Source organism: Pelophylax lessonae, assembly GCF_965119305.1.
Source record: "Pelophylax lessonae genome assembly, chromosome: 3".
Taxonomy (NCBI): Eukaryota; Metazoa; Chordata; class Amphibia; order Anura; family Ranidae; genus Pelophylax; species Pelophylax lessonae.
This window is the reverse complement of record NC_138770.1, coordinates 378,333,820-378,349,689: the sequence shown is the minus strand read 5'-3', so window position 1 is coordinate 378,349,689 and position 15,870 is coordinate 378,333,820. Positions and strand designations below refer to the sequence as shown.

Genomic DNA, 15,870 nt, shown 5'->3' with positions numbered 1-15,870 from the left:
GATGAGGCTCCTGTGACCTGGTTAGAGCTCTTGTGTTTTTAGCCTTGGGTTATTTTCTACACCCCTTATTTTCTTTTTGGCACTGCTTTTGGACGACCCAGTAGTTATGATTTAAGGAGCACTGTGTTTGAACGAAAGAGAAAATGGGATTTTTGTACTTACCATAAAATCCATTTCTCTAAGTTTGATGGACACAGCACCCACCCCTCTGCTTGCTACTAAACGGATTACCTAGAGCAGAGAGGGGTGGTTATATACTAGCTGAGGACAGCCCATGGGCATAGCCAAGTATTTTTTGTTCAGCCTAGTCCTACTCCTGGAGGAAGTTGTATAACCCAGTAGTTATAATTTAGCGAGCGCTGTGTCCATCAAGAAATGGACTTTGCGGTGCACATTGCCTTGTATTTGTTTTGGTTCTGCACTAGGCTTCAGTTAGCTTAGACACACCTGATTTGTGCTTACATTAAATGCTAACCGGTTTGAAAGATCCTTGTAAAATAGTAAGTATTAAGGGGAAAAAGGTTTTGGTGCCCTTTTTTTACACTTTGAAGATTTGAAGACCAATTTCTCCGCAAGGTCTTAAGCCAGCTTTTCTCAGTCAAGAAACCTTTTAAAAGTATCCAAAACCTTAAGGCTTAAATTTTCGGGGTCTTAAATGAGAGAGGCCTTCAGTACATCAGAACTGATCAATTTGTAGATATATATGAAAATTGATCAGTTCTGATGTACTATTGGACTATATATATATATATATATATATATATAATATTTTGTTTTTGCCCCCATTTTTTGAGCTGAACTTAAAGATCCAAGACTTTTTCTATGTACACAAAAGGCCTATTTCTCTCAGATATTCACAAATCTTTGTTAGTGAGCACTTCTCCTTTGCCGAGATAATCCATCCACCTCACAGGTGTGGCATATCAAGATGCTGATTAGACAGCATGATTATTGCATATTGTCAGGGTCCGGACTGGTAGCAGGAGCGATGCAGGGAGTGGATCCGCTGTGTCAGTGAGGGATTGGCGTGGACCGTACCGGAGGATCGGTTCTAAGTAGTTACTGGTTTTCACCAGAGCCCGCCGCAAGGCGGGATGGGCTTGCTGCGGCGGTAACTACCAGGTCGTGTCCTCTGGTAGCGGCTCAACCTCACCGACTGCTGATATAGGCGTAGTACAAAAGGGACAGGCAGAGGCGTAGTCAGGCGTAGCAAAGGTCAGGGCAGGCAGCACAGGTTCAGAGGCGATAGTCGTTAGCAAAGGGTTCGGCAACAGGCAAAGGATTACACAAATAACGCTTTCACTAAGGCAACAAAGATCCGGCAATGGCTGGAAGGGGCAGGTCACTTATATAGGAAACAGTAAACGGGTCACAGGAAACGGGTCACAGGAAACGGGTCACAGGAAACGGGTCACAGGAAACAGGAAACAGGAAACAGGTCACAGGAAACAGGAAGGGAGGTTTGGACCAGGCACCAATTACTGGTGAACAGGCCCCTTAAATTTCAAACGACCTGCGCGCGCGCACCCTATGGTGCAGGGGCGCGCGCTCCGGGAACCATGTGAGCGGGGAGCGGAGGAGGGAGCCGGAGCGGGCACAGGTGAGTGGATCTGGAACGAACGCTGCGAGCGCTCCGGTCCAGAAGCAGGGACCGGAGCGCTCAGCGTTACACATATGTGTGTCATAAGCTGGCCACAATAAAGGCCACTCTGTGCAGTTTTACTGTATATGGGGGGGGGGGGGGGGGCAGAAAACTAGTCAGTATTTGCTGTGACCACCATTTGCCTCACGCAGTACAACACATCTCCTTGGCATAGAGTTGATCAGGTTATTGATTGTGGCCTGTGGAATGTTGGTCCACTCCTCTTCAATGGCTGTGCGAAGTTGCTGGATATTGGCAGGACCTGGAACACTCTGTTGTATATTTCAGAGCATCCCAAACATGCTCAATGGGTGACATGTCTAGTGAGTATGCTGGCCATGCAAGAACTGGAATGTTTTCAGCTTCCAGGAATTGTGTACAGATCCTTGCAACATGGGGCCGTGCATTATCATGCTGCAACATGAGGTGATGGTTGTGGATTAATGGCACAACAGTGGACCTCAGGATCTCGTCATGGTTTCTCTGTGCGTTCAAAATGGCATCAATAAAATGCACCTGTGTACATCTGCCCATACCATAACCCCACCACCACCATGGGCCACTCGATCCATAACGTTGACATCAGCAAACTGCTCCCCACACACGACGCCATACAAGCTAGCTGTCTGCCATCTGCCCTGTACAGTGAAAACCGGGAATTATCCCTGAAGATGACACCTTTCAAAAGTGCCAGACACCATCGAATGTGAGCATTTGCCCACTCAAGTCGGTTGCGACGACGAACTGCAGTCAGATCAAGACCCCAATGAGAACGATCATGCAGATGAGCTTTGCTGAGACGGTTTCTGACAGTTTGTGCAGAAGTTCTTTGGGTATGTAAACCGATTGTTGCAGCAGCTGTCCGGGTGGCTGGCCTCAGACATTCTTGGAGGTGAAGATGCCAGATGTGGAGGTCCTGGGCTGGTGTGCTTACACATGGTCTGCGGTTGTGAGGCGGATTGGATGTACTGCCAAATTATCTGTAATGCCTTTGGAGACGGCTTATAGTAGAGAAATGAACAATTCACAGGCAACCGCTGTGGTGGACATTCCTGCAGTCAGCATGCCAATTGCACGCTCCCTCAAAACATGTGACATCTGTGGCATTGTGCTGTGTAAAAAAAAAAAAAAAAAAACTGCACATTTTGGAGTGTCCTTTTATTGTGGCCATCCTAAAGGCCTGTATACATGATTAGAAAAATTTTGTCCGACGAACGATCTGATTTTCGGATTGTTAGTATAGTGCTTTCGACAGCTGATGACGGATTTTCGTACGACAAAAACTGGATGTGCAGGCTATAAAGTTTTTATTATACGTGAACACAACGTCCGATTTTCGTTTAATTAGTACAGTTTTCGTCTGAAAAAATCATAAGAGCAAGACTAGGCATGCTCGGAAACTAAAGAATACTTACAAAATAATTCAACACTTGACATCACTTCTGAAGTTGAATTCTGTCGTATGAGAATTTTCATATGAAAGTAACCTCTTCACTTTCCATATGAGACTAGCATGCAACAAAAAACAAAAGAAAATTTGTCCGATAATCTGATCGTGTGCACGAGGCTTTAGGCACACCTGTGCAATAATCATGCTGTCTAATCATCATCTTGATATGCCACACCTGTGAGGTGGATGTATTATATCGGCAAAGGAGAAGTGCTCACTAACACAGTATTATACAGATTTGTGAACAATATTTGAGAGAAATAGGCCTTTTGTGTACATAGAAAAAGTCTTGGATCTTTTGAATTCAGCTCAAGAAAAATGGGAGCAAAAACAAAAGTTTTGCGTTTTTATGATTTTGTTCAGTGTGTGTATATATACCAGTGTATATATAGCATAGTTTGTAGACTTTATAGTTTTAACTTTCCTACAGACTAAATGATATACACTGATTTGGGTTATTTTTCACCAAAGAAATGTAACAGAATACAGTTTATTTACCAAAAAAATGCATGACCGCGCAGTTATCATTCAATGTGTGACTGCGCTGAAGATTGGCATCTGCAGGAAGGGGGTGAAAGTGCCCGGTATTGAAGTGGTTAAAAAACAAGCATTATTTACTTACCTCAGAACCTCCTCTTTTTGGGTAGCCTGCTGACGCTCCTGGCTCCTATTATACAAGTTCCTTCATAGCATTTGCTATGGGGGAACTTGTGCAGACTCAGTCCTAGGCCACGCTGCATATCTCCATAGACAGACAGCGCAGCCCCAACCACCTTTTGCCCTTGCTCCCTCAGGATTTGACTGACCACAGCAAGAGCAGGATGTGAGAGGAGAGACACAACAGATGGGCACATTGCTGGATTGAGTGAGGATGCAGGTAAGTAGTACAGCAGGGTGACAGAGCACAACTACCTAAACATTTTTTCTCTTGCGTCCTCCGACAGTCGCCGCCATCTTCATATTCGTCACAATGGGGTATTAGACTTTGCTCCGTAGGAGTAGCTAGGCAACAGAATATGTCGATATTAAAGCTTTTAACATATCCCCACCCCAGGGGGGGGTCCCCTCAGTCTATACCCTCCTGCTTCCTGTTTCCTGCTTCAGTTTCAATGTCTAGCTTGTCAGGAGTAGCTGGATCTCTCTATGCTGGGGCATTTTGTCTCAGCCTTTATCTTCTTTTTTGATTTTTGTTTGAGTTTTTTCTCTCTCTTAGCTGTTCTTTTTGTCAGCATTAGTTAGTTCTTCTGATGAAGAGGATTCGTGCGGGCTGGGTCTCGGGCTGATCCCCCCTGGTCGCAGGTTGTGGGTCAGTGGCTTCCCAGCCTGCCATCGAGCGTTCAGCCAGGTAACGCTCCTGGCACAGTGAACGACCCATCCCTGTTCGGTGCAGGGATGATTGGTGAGGTGGCTACCTCACTGGACACTGTGCGGTTTCTTAACCCCGATTTTTTGCGTCCTGGATGCGACTCTCCCTGCCACATGCGCAGCGGCTTGTTCGCCTGTGCGGGTTCCCCACGCCATTAGGAGGTAAGTGTATCTATGTGGGGACCTGTCTGTTGGGGGGGTGTCAGTCTGGGACTGTGTTACCCTGCCTGTGTTCACACTATTGAAATCCCTGTCTCTCTGGCTGCATGCTGTGGGCTGCAAGGAGGGGGGCTGTGCTGCACTGCCTGTGTAAGTTTGTGTATGTGTGAACGGCTGTGTGCTGTGGGGCATGATTATTATCATGTTTGGGGCACCTTCAGCGTCCGCTGCGGCGGTCCGCCATGTTTTTACATGCTATGCTATCTTTAGTCCACCTCGCTGAGGTGGAGGAGCGGCGGTTTCGGCGCCATTTTGGCAGCGCTCGCTCCGGCCGAATTGTATCACTGCGGGCGGCCATTTTCTTGTAGCCTTCCATGGGCTTTCATGGAGCGCCCTGTGTTGCATCGCTTCCTCTCCCTGGGTGCACCGATCGAGGCAGCAGCAGCGATGGTCTCTACAGGTTTTTACCTCCCTATCCCTTTATCCTTGCCTGTGTTGAGCATTTTTCTCCCGGTGGAGGTAAAAATTGTGCCGGTGTGTGGGTGCGGTGGGCAGCGCTCGCCGCGCTTGTTTAAGGGGCAGTTAACCCTTTATTTTCCGGCTTATCATTGGGGCAATGGATTCTCAGGGAAACGGATTTCCTACCACTTGGTGGGTGACCAAGGGCTGTTTTCCCCCCCAAGGGGGGATTTGGCTGCGGTTGTGTCTAATCTTGCTGCTCAGGTGCTAATGCTTGTGGCTACTCAATCCACACAACGAACCAGAGTTTTCAATCTCTTCTGACCAGAGGGTGCTGGTGATGGGGCTGCTATAGCTGGGATCTCCTTTTCGGGGTCCCGGTCCTCCCTGGGTCTTGTGGGGTCCGGGGTGGAGTCTGAGGTAGAAGGGGTGGATAATTCTCCCCCTGGCTCGCCTGAAGAGCTCGCACTCATGGATGAATTGGTTGCTTCTATCAAGCAAACACTGCGTTTGCGGGTTGAACCATGTCCTCCTGCTGCCCTGGCAGCTTATGGGACGCAGAAAACCACAAGACATCGCAGGTCTTTCCCTGCACTGATGATTTTCAGCGCGCTGTTAAGAAACAATGGTGCAATATACGCAAGCCTTTTGCTGTACCAAGTAGGTTCAAGCTGCGTTGTCCTGTCACGCCCGCTACTGATGAGCGGTGGTGTGTGCCACCTCAAGTGGATCATGCGGTGGCGGTTTTGAATAGGTCCACTGCGATTCCTGCAGAGGATACCCCGGTGTTACGGGATGCTACGGGCAGGAGGCTGGAGTCTCTTGCCCGTCATTCTTACTCTATTACGGGTTCTATGCTAAAGGCTCTATTTGCTTCGCTTATGGCAGCCCAGGCTGTCGCGAATTGGACACAGGTACTCAGGCGCGTCCTGGTGGCTGATTCAGCCTCACCGGCGACATTGGATTTGGTGGATCAAATCCATCAGGGTGTCATGTATTTGTGTGATGCGGACCTGGATATAGTACCGTTGGCTGCACGTGTACACAGTGTGGCGGTATTGTCTCGCTGCCTGGTTTGGTTGAAGTGTTGGTCTGTGGACCAATCTTCGCGCAAGACCTTAGCCAATCTGCCCTATGATGGATCTCGCCTTTTTGGCGAATCCTTGGATGCACTGATAAAGGGGGTCACAGGTGGTGAGGGCACGATCCTGCCCCAATCCCACCAGGCTAAGGCTGCTCATGGTAAGAAGCATGCTTTTTTTCGGCCCTCTCAGGGGTCCTTTCGTGCCTTTCGGTCGCCCTATAGGGGCAAACCATTCATAGGCCAAGGCTCCCAAAAGAAGCCGTGGTCAGGTAAGCATAAGTCCGGCCAGTCCGGATCCGCTGCCCATGACAATGCGGCCTGAAGGGGCGCCCTCACCCAGTTCTGGGGTGGAGGGGACGCTTGCTCGGTTTTTCTTCAACCCTGGTTGGCCCGTGTTCGGGACAGGTGGGTTCAGGAAATCGTTCGTTCTGGTTACAAGATCGAGTTTTCTCTCCCGGCCGGAGGGCAGATTCTTTCCCTCAGGTGGTTCCGATGCCTCATCGGGACAGATTTCGGGGGTTCTCTTCCAATCTGTTCACTGTGCCCAAGGAGGAGGGCAGGGTACGTCCAATTCTGGACTTACAGGCTCTGAACCGCTTTGTGCGGGTTCGCAAGTTCCGCATGGAATCCCTGCGGTCGGTGGTGGCTGCCCTGGTTCCGGGGGAATTCATGGCTTCCATCGACTTGAAGGATGCGTGCCTTCACATCCCGTTTTTCTAGGGTCACCAGAGGTGACTTCGATTTGCCATTGCGGAGGATCATTACCAATTCGTGGCGTTAACTTTTGGTCTCGCTTCGGCTCCACGGGTTTTTTCGCCAAGGTGCTTGCACCGGTTTCTGGTTTTGTTGAGAGCCCAGGGCATCTCTGTCCTGGGGTGTCTGGAAGTTATTCTGGTTCAGTCTGCGACCAGCCAGGGTCTGGAGGAGGACCTGTTCTTCACGATGCTGACTCTCAGGAGTTTGATTGGGCGATTGATTTTCCATAGTCGACGCTGTGTCCGTCGATTCGTCTTCCCTACCTGGGAATGATTATGGACTCAGTCCGGGCGAAGGTCTTCCTACCGGACGACAAACTCGGGATTCTTCAGGAGAAGTCAGGTCCCTCAGGGACGTTCCGTGCTCGTCACTCCGGACGCGCATGAGATGTCTGGGATTGATGGTCTCGGCTTTCGAGGCGATTCCCTTCGCCCAGTTTCACACGCGGGGTCTCCAAGCGGAGATCCTGTCCAGGTGGGACGGGCGACCGCAATCTCTGGATCCGGATTTTGTTGGGCCATCGCACCAGAAGGGATCTTCTGTGGTGGCTCCAGTCCCCGACGGTGTCAGGGGGCAAGTCTTTTCGTCCTCTCTCATGGACGGTGGTCACCACAGATACCAGCCTGTCGGGCTGGGGTGGTGTTCTGGGCGTTCTGTCCGCCCAGGGAACTTGGTCGGAGGCGGATTCCTCCCTTCCGGTCAGCATTCTGGAATTGCGCGCGATGAATCTCTGCCTTCAACGTTGGCCGGACAGGCTGCAGGGCTGTCCGGTTCGGGTGCAGACGGACATTGCCACGGCGGTGGCTTACGTCATTCGCCAAGGGGGCACCAAGAGAGCCCGGGTGGCTCGGGAAGTGGCCGACATTCTGTCTTGGGCCGAGACGCATGTCCCGGCGATATCGGCGGTTCACATTCCGGGGGTGGAGAACTGGCGGGCGGTTTATCTGATGCCGCCAGTCCCTGGACCAGGGGGAATGGCCCCTCCGTCCGGGTGTTCTCCAAATGTTGTGCGCAAAGTGGGGTCTTCCGGAGGTGGACCTGTTCGCGTCTCGTCTGAACAGCAAGGTGAACAGGTTCGTGGCAAGGCCATGCGGTCCTCGGGCAGACGCGTCAGACGCGTTGGTAGCTCCGTGGCATCAGTACCAACTGATGTATGCATTTTCACCGTTTCAATTGCTGCCCAGGTTCCTTCGCAGTTTGGTCTCGGAACCAAAACACGGTGATTTCTTGTGACACCGGACTGGCCTCGCCGGTCCTGGTACGCAGACCTCGTGCATTTGGCGGTCGACGCCCCGTGGCGTCTGCCTCTTTGGGAAGATCTCCGGTCTCAAGGGCTGATATTTCATCCTGCCTTACAGTCGCTGGCTTTGCCGGCCTGGCTGTTGAAACCGAGGTCCGGAGGGATAGGGGTCTCTCCCCTGAGGTCATTCACACTTTGATCGACGCAAGGAATTTTTCCTCGGGGAAGGGCTTTTACCGTATTTCGGAGGCCTATTTTGCCTGGTGTGAGTTCAGTGGGTCTTCACCTCGCCCGTGGTCGGTGTCTGGGGTGTTGTCCTTCCTTCGAAAGGGTGTTGCCAGCGTTTGGCGCTGGCTACGATCAAGGGTCAGGTGTCTGCGATTGCTGTTCTTTTTTCAACGTCCTATGGCATCTATCTCCTTGATTGGCACTTTTGTTCGGGGGCATCTGGTCCCTTCTAGGAGGGTGCCTCTGCCTCCTTGGGACTGGAATCTTGTTCTGTCCGTGTTAGAACATGGTCCTTTTTGAACGGATCGGGTAGATCTCGTTGTCTATGTTGTCCTAGAAGGTCATCTTTTTTGGTGGCGATCAATTCGGCTCGCAGAGTGTCGGAGCTGGCAACTTGTCCTGCCATTGTCCGTATCTGGTCACTCACTTGGTTAAGGTGGTCTTGCGACCTAACCCTTCTTTTTTTCCGAAGAGGGTTTCGGAATTTCACCTCAATGAGGACATTGTCTTGCCTTCGCCTTGCGCGAAGTCTAAACATTCGGAGGAGGTGGTGTTGCACTCCTTGGGTGCTGTTCATGGCGATTAGGGTTTACATAAAATCGTCTGAATCTTTTCACAAGTCGGATTCTTTGTTTGTCCTTCCGGGGGTCCTCGGAAGGGCGTAGCGGCGTTGGCTTCTGCCGTCGCCAATTGGTTCAGACAGGCCGTTGAACAGGCCTATGCTTTGCGGGGAAAAGTTTCCCCTATGCCTGTGAGGGCGCACTCTACCAGATCTCTGAGTACGTCTTGGGCCTGTCGTCATGGGGCAGGTGTGTAGGGCGGCGACTTGGTCGACCGTGCACACCTTCACTCTGTTCAACAGAGTGGATGTTCAAGCATCGGCAGATGCTTCCTTTGGCCGCAAGGTTCTTAGTGCGGCGTTCCCTTAGGGTCCCTGGTTTTGGTCCTTTGGGCTGTTTGGGATTTCTTTTTATCCCTGGGTTATTTGTTTTTTTTCCTGGGTTATTGCTCCCGTTGAGCAAATTTTTTCTCGTGTTGCCCAGCTGGTTTCCTTCCTTTGGTAAGGTTACTTTCTTTAATGTGGAGACTGCGTTGCCTTTAGGCGCGGCTGCGTTTCCCACCCCTCATGTTTGCACTGCTTTGGTACGTCCCCATTGTGACGAATATGAAGATGGCGGCGACTGTCGGAGGACGTAAGAGAAAACGGAATTTTTGTAAAATCTTACCTGTAAAATTCCTTTCTCTGAGTCCTCCGACAGTCGCCGCCCCCGCCCCTCTTTTGGGGTTTAGGTACTCTACTGCTATTCCACTGAAACTGAAGCAGGAAACAGGAAGCAGGAGGGTATAGACTGAGGGGACCACCCCCTGGGGTGGGGATATGTTAAAAGCTTTAATATTGACATATTCTGTTGCCTAGCTACTCCTACGGAGCAAATTCTAATACCCCATTGTGACGAATATGAAGATGGCGGCGACTGTCGGAGGACTCAGAGAAAGGAATTTTACAGGTAAGATTTTACAAAAATCCCGTTTTTTATCATAATGCAGGGAATGCATTAAGGTAAAAAAAAAATGTTTAGGTTTTTGGAACCACTTTAGGCCCCTTTCACACAGAGAGTCCCATCAGGCGGACTCCGTTTTTCTCAGCGGGGGATCAATCGGTCGATCCCCTGCTGAGCAGGCCACTGTTCTCTATGGGGGAATCGGATGGGAACGGACTATCTGTTCTCATCTGATCCCATCCGATCCTCTGGACGGATGGAAAATAGGGTTTCCATCCATCCAGATTTAACGGACCGGCTCGGATGTCAGCGGACATGTCTCCGCCGACATCCGATGCCCCATAGAGATACATGAGGCATCCGTTCAGATCCGCCAAAATAAACTGACAGGCGGATCTGAACGGGGTCTGCCTGTGTGAAAGGGGCCTTACAGTCACAAAAAAACTGATCTTAGCTTTTAAAGGAGGGTTAGCACAAGGGTAACCTTAGTTTGCTGCTACTCCATTTTTGTCTAATCACACCCTTGGGCAAGTCGCAGACCTGTCTGTATTGAACATTTTTCATCTTTTGTACAATTTAACCTTATTTTAAATGTATTCAAGTCTGATAGTCTATAGTATAATATACATAAGCAAAGACCGAGTATCCTATAACTGTGAGTGTATGCTTAGGGCATTTGGTAAGTGTAAACCAAATGCATGCTACAGTATGTAGTGACCTAATACCATACGTGTAGCAGATTTTCAGTGCCTCATTCTACTCTGTTATCATTTGTATCCAGCCTTTGACTTTACAACGCTGTTCACACAATTTAATAAAAGTAATGTAATAATTTTAATATACGCACAGAATTGGGTTGACCAAAAGATAAATGGAAACAACAATGATGGTGCGTTCCCCCAGATTGTTTTTAATAAGCATGTTATTTAGTTCATCAGCCTACCGCAGTAATGCTTTGAATGTGGCTCTGCCAGACAAATTTGTTAATGCCTTTTTCCCCTCCCCCCCTTTTCAGGGAACATTGATTCCCTGCAGACATATCTCTATTAAACCTCTAGAAAGTCACAACTTCCAAATTAGATTAAGTAGCGAGCACGGTACTAGAGGAATCAAAGAAAATTGAGTGTATTATTGAATTCATGCCACATTGTCTGCAGAAGGGAGATGCTTTGTATGGCTGCAACGTTTGTCCTTACTATACTAACAAAGATGTGGCCACAGTCATGTAATATCATTTTGTAAAACGCATTAGGAAATCATACGCACGTCCTGTTGAAGGAGACACCACGATCTGTGTTCCCTTTCTTTAGAAATGTGGGTTTACAACTTATCCTTGGAATGGGCATTTTCTGACTTTTTATGTAATTGTTGGGCTTTTTGCCACATAGGTACCTGGGCCTTTTAATATAGTGTTCCTAAATTGCATTTTATAAGAGATGATGCAGCGGGGTTTGGGGGTGGAAATAATACTGCTGATAATATGTGAAAGAGTTGTACATATTTTAAAGGTATTGAAGTCTACATAAAGGTGGTTATATGCTAGCTTTTCAAAATAAATGTGTTTTGAGATTTACTTTTGAATAATTCCAAGCATATTATACAAAGCTTCCTTGTTTCCTTCTTCCCTGCTAAGAGGTTTTTACTATATATATATATATATATATGTATATATGTATATGTGGTGCGATTTACATGTGTTTCCATGCAACTCAGTGTCAGCCACATTTTGTTAAAGCACTGTACAAATAGTTTGTCTGACTTTTAAAAATCTTTCTTGAGATCAATGTCGTTGAATGTAATGTTTTGGGGCAACCAAGCAACTGCAAAGTGTGGGCACACCAATGAAAAGCTGGTTGTTGTGAAGTTCTTAAATATATATTGTTCTATGGTCTGTTATTTACTATTTGTTTTTACTTCTCTTAAAATATAGATCTCCCGTGCATGACTCAATAGCGTTTAGGATACTGCCATCACGTGCAATTGTTAGGCAGTGTAGGGGTTAACTGATGAGCATTAATGTGCTTCAGTGAAAGATCCTTTCAGAGCACTTGTCCTGATACTCAGCAGTGTAAAAGTCAGATAAAAATGTTGTGGCAAGTTAAGTGACAAGTAACTCACTGACAAGTAAATCTCTCATCACTTGAGATGTCAGATCTGCTTATCAAAGTAGCATTTTTAGTGCAGGCCATGAGCAAAAGGGGGGAGTGTAATTTACTGGTGTGAAGTATCCAACTTTTATATTTAGTCTTTATCTCCTTAATAGCTGAAAATATTTAAGTTCTTGATGATGCTTTATTGCATGTCACTGTGCATATAATCTAAGAACTTCCTATATGAACTTTGGACTACGTGCTCCTTTTTAATGAAATGTGATTTGGTATTTTAATTTTTTTTTTGGGGGGGGGGGGGTATACTGGCTAGATACATATAAACAAGAACATAAAGTAGCTGGTTTGCTTTCTAAATGTATTCGGATATTGTGTTCTTATGCAGAAACATTCACAGTCGCGCAGCCCAAGGACATGGGAATGCAGGCCTCCAAGCACAAGCATTGTCTATGGCAAAAGAGCGCCATCTAGCTGTCGCTGCTGCTCTCTGGAGAAATTTCTTCCCTTTCTTGAAGAGCCTGAGACTTTCCCAAACGCCTCCCTCCCAGCTAGCTGACACGGCAGCAGGTCTGTGCTCTTTTCCCCTATTTCCCTGGATCTTTATATATCGTCTGTCCTATTTCACAGTTAGTTATAAATATAATTTAATGTGTCATTAATTGCTCCTAAAAATCTATTTTCACATAGTTTGGTGTTTATCCACGGCCCTTTATTTATTTTTATTTTTTTTTTAAGGCTACACACTTCTGGCTTTGGATATACCTAGCAGTGCCCCACCTGAGCTTCAACCTCAGCCTGTTGTGTCAATGTTGCAACTATTTGGATGGGATGATATGGTCACTCCCCAGCTGGTGTCCCGCTATCTGAGCCATCTAATTGCAAACAGGTAAGGTAACATTCATGGATTTATGAGATGAAAGGCATACTTGTGCTTTGCCAATAAAAAAAAAAGTCAAGTTCTTCGGTTTTGTGCAATCTAATCTTGGAAAAAGTTTTCTGTGCTAAGCTACATAGAGCTATAAAGCTTGCCATAGATGGTTTGCAGGAAAGAAAATTGCTTGATTCCCCCATAAACACAGTCAATGTTGATGGGGTAATCTGTACCGCAAAGTCTGGCCAGCGAGCGCATGTAGACCCCAGCGCCGCGCAAGGTTGTCCGCGACATAGCCCCACTGGGCACATAAGAGCAGGCTTCGGCCTAAGTCGCATCGTTTCCTCCTGACCGACAGCACCCACATTATGATGGAGCGGTGTCCTGTCCGGAGCAGTGCCCACCCTGTTCCTGTGTGGTAAGTAGCGTTATCCCCTCTACCCCTACCCCTGGAATGTTTTGGGGTGGACATGAGCCCCTCCTTGGGATGGTCTCCACCCCCCCCCCCCCCAAGCTTGGTGGTCTATTGGGGCCTTTGCCCCTCCCCACCCATGGGGCGGACATATCTTTTTAGGTTAAATGAGGTGCTGCACTAGGGATGGGGGGTGGGGAGCACGCTGCCGGCGACCGAATGATCGCTCCTCAGGTGGGGGATGGGCCTGGTGGGTATGCCGGCCAGGGCCCCCCTCCCTGTTGGGATAGTTTGTCCGGCCCTAGGATCCCTGGGGGCCACCATTTTCTTGTAGCCTTGTGTGCTACAGATCGGCGACCATGTTTGTGTAGCCTCGGCGGCCATTTTCCTATGATTTTCCATTGCAAATAGCGGCGGCCATGTTTTTGAAGTCAGATGGGCGGTGATACAGCAGTGGGAAGCCCTTCCTCTGCCTCTAGTGGTGATACAGGAATTTTCCTCTTCCTGATCGCTGCATGGTGTGCAGATAGTTTGGGCTGAATGCTGACCGGTGGTGGTGAGTGCCTTGTGGGGTTTTCTTTCCCTCTTTCTGCTATTACAGCGGTAGTGATGTGCTGGGCCTTGTACTTACAGTGCGGAGGGGTGTTCCTTGCAGTGTTTTTACACTTTTTTGTGCGGGATCCCCTCTCCATTTATGGATTTCCTGATGCATGTTTCACAACCTTATCCCCGCTCAGAAGCTGTCAGGCCCTCCGGGGCCCCTTAACTGACTGCACTACCGGTTGTCCTGGAGTCCTGGGTGGACTTGGTCCTGGGCAAACGGGGTAGCAAAAAGCATCCTCCCACCTTCACTGCTTCCTCTGTCTCATCAGATCAGAGTCTGATTCAACCGCTGCAGATGCGAGTTACACTTCGGAGTCTGCGTCCATGCACCCTGCGTGCTCAGATAATGAGGATGATACCTCTGTTCCCTCCAGCTGCACCTGAAAAGGCACCTAGTGGATGCACTGATTGTATTAGTGCTGGAAACCTTAAAAATAAAAGATGCGACTAGCGCTGCATCAGAGGGGTGGGTCACCTTTGGCACCCACAGGTCCTCCAAAGCAGAGAGGGTGTTCCCCTTTCCCGCCGCCTTTGACGATATTGTCTCAAAACAGTGGGGGTGCCCAAAACGCACCTTTGCATTCCCTCAGCGTTTTGCAATGAGGTTCCCTTATGAGGAGTTCCTCCTTAAAAAATGGACGGTACCTTCTGTTGTGGATTTCCTGGTTTCCAGGTTGAATAAAGCCACTGTAATACCAGTTTAAGAGCCTCTGGTCTTCTCAGATCCGGATGATAGGAGGTCGAAGGCTTTGACCAGCCATATGTTCACTGTGGCTGGGTCGGCACTTAGGTCAGTGTTTACCATCACCCTGGTGTCCCAAGCTATGAATATGGGCCAAAAATCTTATGCTGGGACCTGGAGGGAAAAACGCTCCCTAATGGTTTTGTGGAGCTGGTGGATCAGTTGGTTTGGTTGCTTCGTTCTCCGGCATTTCTCAGAAAACCATTTCTTCCCCTGTAGGTTGTTATCACAAATGCCAGTCTATCCGGGTGGGGAGGAGTCCTCGGCACAATGTGCTCAGGAAATCTGAACGCTGGAAGCTTCAAGCGATCAGGCTTTGTCTGGATCATTGGACAAGTCGTCTCCAAGGGTGTCCAGTACAGATTCATTCGGACAATGCCATGGCCGTGGTCTGTCATTCAATAAGTGGGCACAAGAAGTGTTGTGGTGGCTCGGGGAATAGCCAGCATTCGAAGGTGGGCAGAACGGTTCATTCCGGCCCTTTCTGCTGTGCACATTCCAGGAGTGGAAAATTGGCAGACGGACTATCTCTCTGTCGACAGGCATTAGACCTAGGAGAATGGTCACTTCATCCGGAGGTGTTCCATCAGTTGTGTCTCTGGTAGGGGACTCCCGAGGTGGATCTGTTGGCCTCTCACCTTAAAAGAAAAGTGCAGAGGTTTGTGGTACGGTCTTGGGATCCTCTAGCTGATGCCACAGACCACTTAGTGGCTCCCTGGAGTCAGTATCTTTTGATATACACCTTTCCTCCTCTCAAGCTTCTGTCGAGACTCCTGTGCAGAATCGAGGCAGAAGAGATTCCAGTCATCCTAGAGGCTCCCGACTGACCTCTCCCATCTTGGTACGCCGATCTCATACAGTTGGTCATCGATGCTCCTTGGAGACTTCCTCTCAGGGAAGATCTGCTGTCCCAAGGACCAATCTTCCATCCTGCTTTATATTCGCTGGCTCTAATGGCTTGGCTGTTGAAAGCCAGGTGCTGAAGGATAGAGGGTTGTCTGAGTCTGTGATTCCTATGCTTTTAAAAGCTAGAAAATCTATTTTTAGGAAGATTTACCATCGTACTTGGAAGACGTACATTGCGTGGTGTGAATCCCTCATGGTTCATCCTTGCTCCTTTTCGGTGACTTGGATCTTGGCTTTCCTCCAGCAAAGGGTCGAGCAGCGTCTGGCCTTCAGTACAATCAAGGGCCAGGTCTCGGCCTTGGCGATTTTTCTTTCAACGTCCGTTGGCCACACACTTCTTGGT

The 15,870-nt window shown here is 48.6% G+C and overlaps 1 protein-coding gene across 1 annotated transcript in view; it reads left to right on the top strand.

Annotated features, from left to right (window-relative positions):
• Positions 1-15,870, top strand: part of MMS22L (MMS22 like, DNA repair protein) — a 239,496-nt gene that overhangs the window by 186,898 nt on the left and 36,728 nt on the right. Inside the window, exons 14-15 of the mRNA XM_082251696.1 lie at positions 12,379-12,560; positions 12,729-12,879. Coding sequence (XP_082107822.1) covers positions 12,379-12,560; positions 12,729-12,879 — 333 coding nt within the window. The remainder of the gene's footprint in view (positions 1-12,378; positions 12,561-12,728; positions 12,880-15,870) is intronic.